The sequence below is a fragment of the Halichoeres trimaculatus genome, unplaced genomic scaffold (genome assembly GCF_033239565.1).
Source record: "Halichoeres trimaculatus isolate MK-OKI-2021-1 unplaced genomic scaffold, fHalTri1.1 fHalTri1_scaffold_15, whole genome shotgun sequence".
Lineage (NCBI taxonomy): Eukaryota > Metazoa > Chordata > Actinopteri > Labriformes > Labridae > Halichoeres > Halichoeres trimaculatus.
Window position 1 is genome coordinate 9,609,258 of NW_027437193.1, and position 6,000 is coordinate 9,615,257.

The 6,000-nt window shown below is 41.7% G+C and overlaps 1 protein-coding gene across 3 annotated transcripts in view; it reads left to right on the forward strand.

The window, feature by feature from the left end:
* cadm3 (cell adhesion molecule 3) overlaps positions 1–4,970 on the forward strand; it is a 134,460-nt gene extending 129,490 nt beyond the window's left edge. For all 3 annotated transcript variants that reach the window (XM_074688710.1, XM_074688708.1, XM_074688707.1), the window contains one exon: positions 789–4,970. In XM_074688710.1, coding sequence (XP_074544811.1) covers positions 789–907 — 119 coding nt within the window. In that variant the 3' untranslated portion in view covers positions 908–4,970. The remainder of the gene's footprint in view (positions 1–788) is intronic.
* The last annotated feature ends 1,030 nt before the right edge of the window (positions 4,971–6,000 follow it).

Here is a 6,000-nt window from a genome sequence, read left to right on the forward strand (position 1 = left end):
TATTTATTTATTTATTTATTTATTTATTCATTCATTTATTCATTTATTCATTTATTATTTATTTTCTTTAGGTTCTAGTATATAATCTAATACATTGGTTTGCTGATATATAACCTCTGTTTAAATTTTGCACCAAAATACAATAACAAGATGTTGGAGGAAAAAAAAACAGAAACAAAAAAAAGGGACAGAATGTATAATTGTTCTTATGTTTAAAGTGAGATCTTTAACTGGACTATAAAACCATGCTTAGAAAAGCTTCATTATTAAGTCACATGTAAAGATTTGATGTAACTGTATCATAAACTTTTTCAGCAGAGAGAAGCTTCATCCTAACTTTAAAGCACAGGGATTTTATTCTTTCAGACAGTGGATGTAGCTAACCTAAATGCACTTGTCAAATAAGTTTAGCCCACTTTCTTATCTAGATGTCTGGACTTCTCTGGCTCTGCATACCATAGCAGCACTCCCAGGGGGGGATAAAACAAAGACTTGATTTTTTGACCAATTAAAACAGGAAAAAGTTCCACAAAGTAAAACCTTTTTTGTAAGCCAATTTTTATACTTGAAAACTTGCAAATTCAACCACAGGTACGTCCAAAAAACTACCTGAAGGGATCATTAAATAACATCTGGGAACATCTTCTCTCTTAGCTTTTTAAAGAAGTTGCTGCCCTTGTGGCGTTTTGTCATTTTACGGTGCCAGTGTTTGACTTTTACTGTTTCAGCAATCTTATATCCTCGCCCCGTCTTTTTCTTACCTGTTTGTTCCCTCTGTCTCTTTGCAGGAACATACCTGACCCACGAGGCCAAGGGCTCAGACGACGCCCCGGACGCAGACACAGCCATCATCAACGCAGAGGGAGGCCACTCTGGTGCAGAGGACAAGAAGGAGTACTTCATCTAGACAGAGGACGGAGCAGTGGAGAAAAAAGAGGAGGAGGGCAAAGATGGAGGATGTGGAGGAGAGAAGAGGAAAAAGGAGGGGAGGAGCGAAGGGAAATTAAAAAAACCTCCATTTGTTTTCACGACGCTTCAGTTCTTCACTTGGGCGGAGGGGTGACGGGAGGGAAGGGGAGGGAAAGAACTGTGGGCAGGATTGAGCGATGAGTCGAGCTTCAACTGGTACTACCCTCTTTTGCATTGATACAGGGAAGTGAGATTTGCACTGACGTACGGACGAACTGAAGTCACACACTCCAACACACACACACACACACAAACATACATACAAACACGAGTCAGCTTTGGGAGAAAAACCTTCTCACAGACTTGAACAAACACGAGCCTCCTACTAACATGTCTGAATGAAACATCCACACATTTGTACACACATGCATCCGATCCCATTTCTAACTGTCAGCGCCTCGAAAAAGCAAAATTGTAACTCACATTCCGGTTTCCTGAGCTGATATTTCACTTTCCACGCCACCTCCTCAACATTTAAACCCCAAACCAGCTCTGTCTTTTCACATCTGTGTCCTCATTCCCTCCATCTAACAAGGCAGTATCCCTCTGTAAACATCCCAGCGGCAGAGAAATCCATCCAAAGCATATTATGACTGACAAACATAATCTCCCTCCTTCTCGCAGTTTAATCTTTTTATACCATCAAACCTCTTTCCTGCGTCCTCGCAAACCCTGATACGAGCCGTCGAATTTCCCACAGCGCAGCAACCATTCAACATGCAACACCAAAATAGCATTCCCGCCTTGCGCTACCAAGCTGAGGGGCTCCAGTATACATATATAAATATATATATATAGAATTATATAGCATTCTTTTTACTTGACAGAAAATGTTTGGTGTGCTGTAAATACACAATCTTTCTCTTTCTCTCCTGTCTTCTCTCTTTCTCTTTCTCTACATCTCCCTCTCTCCTGTATCTCTCACAGTCTGTTACTGCATTACAGTAACTTATATACTCCGAAAAGACAAAAAAAATAAAAGCCTGCCTGTTTTTATTACATGCGTGGAAATGCAGAGTTGAAACTATCAATATCTGGGGAAAAAAATATAAAAATACCAACGATGATGTTGCGTTTAACTAACCTTAACTGCAAACATTTGTATGAGGAACGTTTTCTTTTTCTTTGTTTTGTTTTTAATTTTTGGGACTTATGAGAGAGTTTCTCTCCCCGGTGTCTCAGTGTGTTACCGTCAGTGTTAACAGTTTACAGTGTCCGTCAGTCTAGGAGTCCATGAACCCAAATTTATGACTTGAATTTTCAGTTTGAAATTCAAGATTTGATTTTTGTTGCGCCACCTCCAGTGCCGCCATTGCTCCATGCATCCTCAGCCCTCAAACACTGAACTGTAGCAAAACCTTCTTCTCAAGGTGTCAAAAGTGTTTGTTGGAGTTTTCACTGCCCGGTACATGTGGACCGCCTGGGTTATCCCCCCCTACTCAGGCCCTGTATTGCTTGACTTGGCCTTTTGTCTCCCTGCAGCAGGCTGCCTGTCTTGGCGAGGCCACCTGGCGCTAAATTCATTGAGCAGTGACATCATGACTTCCTCTAAAAAGCTGGCACAGCCGCTGCTTCGGGAAGGTGAAAATGCTAACTTGCTTTCCACAACCGGACCGCCTACTCATATTACGACCAAACTTCCTGGCAAAAAGAGAAAAAAAAAAATCCCGCTGTGTTGTTGTTTCTTTTCCTGAGAGCAGGAATCACTCGCCAGCTTAGCGAAAGGTTCCCATAAAGAAAGGGCGTTTTATTAAAGGGTGGGAGTTCGCCTTGGCTCAGGCGAGCTCCACTTGGCCCGGTCGCGGAAATTGATTGCAATCTAACTAAGAGGCTCTGGGCTCCAGACTGTACACATGCCAACATTTGGCTTGATGGGCAGAGAGCCGAGCCGGAGTCTGGCTGCACTAACACTGAACAAAGTCATTTAGGAACTTAAACGTCCTCTTCTCTTTTTTTCCCCTCCCTCCCTCCGCTCCACTCGTCCATTTCTTCTCATTCTTTAATCAATCATCCTGTCTGCGTCCTGATCCACCTTCACCCTGCCTCCCCCCCTCCTGTCTCTCCCTCCATCTCTGATCGATGTCTGTTTCTCATGCTGTCGTTCAGGAGTCCACGTAAACGTACAGTAGAAGTAGAGCCTGTAGGTTTGTCTGCGTGTGCTAAAGGTTCTTTGCGACACTTTTCCCAGGGAGTGTTTCAGAGGGAAATCCATTTGCTGTTGTCAGTCTACCCGTAGACAGTTACGTCTGTGATAGTTTTTGTACAACCTTATTTTTGGGAATGTTCAGGGATTGTGCTTTCCGTACCTTTCCCCCCTTTTTCTTGCTAACTTGCTAGCTGCTTTAAAAGGAGCGGCCTGGCTGGTGTGTCTATAAGCTAGCTATACTTCAAAGGGTAATGAGACCTGAAGCAGGGTCCAGCTGTTTTTCTTTTCTTTACTGTGGAGGATATGTAAGCTGACGCTGTTTCACACTTGGCTGTACCAGTGTTTGATTCTTGCTGGAGGCTGTTTGGATGTGAACCAGACAGCTTTAAACAAACTAAGATGAATATTTGAACAAATTCAGAGCCGTGTTTGCCCCTCGACAGCTCGTCACAGCGCTCGTGTCTGCAGATCAGAGGACAGGCCTTGTCTCTCAGGGTTTCTTGTCCCCTTTGATGAGTAATCTATGATTTGTATTTAACCCCAGTCTAATCCTGCGAATGGAGAAAAAGGAATACCTGCCTCTTACTCAACAAAGTGTAGTGTCTTTTTAAAAACTAATGGACCTGTATTTGCCTGTAACTTATCGTCCTGTCCTTCGTCTTAGTTAATGTGCTAGCATGTAGCTTGCATGAGAAACGGTTGGAAATGTAGATAGCGTTGGAAGATTAGAAGTGCCGACAAGCTCCCTCTCCTGAGACAAGAGTGGCGGTCTGCCCGGCTGACCTCCCTGCTGTTCTCTGATCTGCAAACATAAGGCCATGACCCAGTTAGACCCGCGTGAACGTCCCTCAACGCTGCAGAGCTCAGAATAACGCTGAGAGAAGTGATGGAGAAGCAGGACTCACTCTGCTTTCTCCCAGCGACTGCTACATCCTTCCACGCAGGGGTAGAGCGGCGTTAAATTGGGACGTGGAGTCGGTCTAATTCATATTTCATTGCATCGGTGCAGTATTGACAAGCTGTCACTGGATGCTAGTGGACAGCAGCGCGTTCCCCCCATGATTCAGTCAGTCTGAGTGTCCTGCCCTAACACTTAACCTTCACCACCTCCTCTTCAGGCAGCAGCACACCACCTGCCACTCATCTCTCCTTTTTGTAGTGTAAACAAATTGATTTTTAAATTATGTTTCTCAAAGGTGTGCATAATCTTCAGTGTTTTATTTCAATTCAATTGATAATCCTTTTTTTTTTTTTTTATTAGGTTTTCCAAAACTTGAAGTTAGCTGTTTTATTTTGGCGTGTTAGATTGTTTCAACAACCATTTTTATATAATTTCATGTATATAGTGTTGCCTTTACTGGATACAAGCGCACTCATACACACTTTGCGCACACACTTTGGGTACATACACATCCACACACATATCTGGATATGCACGCAGGCATGATGTCTGTGACTATGGTGTATTTGTTCATATGTGTGTGTATGTGTGTTTGTGTATGAGTGTGAGGTGTGTATTAATTGACCCAAACAGACTCCGGAGACACTCTTTACATGTGATCCATCAACTGTTTTATTTGAATGACTAAAAAGACGTCTTTTGTTTTTGGGATTATTATTTTGGATGAAAAGTCTTCCTTTTGAATAAATATCCATATCACATGAGAACAGTGCTGTCATGTATGTTGATTTGTACCATGGCTGATGATGTCATCAGGGCGAGGCCCCAACCGCATGCTGTGGTGGGCGTGCGTCTGTTGGCTGTTAAACGTTCATACAGAACTTGTTTCATTATGTTTCAGTTTGTTTTTGGTTCAAATACCAGTTCAGTTGTTGACTTCAATAAACATGCATTTGGGTTAATTTCACATCTGTTGTCGTCGATTCTCTCTGCTCAGAAAGTTCATGAACAAGGTCTGATCCAGCTGACGAAATACTCCTCCAGATGGTGATCTAATCCTCTGTATTGGTGTTTCATTTTCCTGTGTCATTGATTTTTTTCACCACTACAAGCGTACGTGACAATTTCTTAAAAAAAAAACACATTCCATCACACCTAAGAAATGTCTCAGTCCATCGATATCGTTAGCCTTTGTGATTCCCTTATCAATTCTTTGCATTGTGCCAGAGCCGCCGGGCCTTACGTTGACTAGTCTGCTGCAGCTATCTTAGCTTAGCAGTTAGAAAACGTTTCCTGAGAAAACTCTGGTTCAGGATTTTCAGCTTGAAGTTTTACTGAAGAACTGACTTCAGAAAGAAATGTATGTTATTCTCCCTCAGGAGATTCAGATTGAGTACATTCGAAATTGTATAAATCACCTTATTTACCAAAATAACAAAATAGCCCAAGCTTGATGCTAACATATATGGGAAACTGCTTTGAAACGCTGGCAATTAGCTTACATCAATATAAATTCAGCTTAAGAATAGAATTTCAACTTTTATCACAGACACATTTCACATCAACTCTTTGTAAAAAAATACAGAGAATTTCAAATGTCAAAAGCTAACAGGCAGTTGAAAGGCTCGTGGCTGACTTCATAACTACGGAAAGCGTCCAAACAACTTAAACCATTGCTATAACTACTTTGAGACACTAGATGGCCCACTTGAATTATCAATATATACAACACAGTACATCAACGTCACATTGTGTGCAATTTTTACCTGTTTCTGTATAATTATGCCCAGAAATATTCAGACTCAGGGACCAATTAAATTTTATTCACTTACAGTATAAACTCAATTAAATGTTGTTGACACAGAAAACCTGTAAAGCTACTTTTTGTACCAAGAAAATTCATAACAGGAACTGATTAGGGAATCAATGAAGAATCAGATCGATAAGCAGAATCGATGAGGGCACCGGTATTGACAAAATCTTA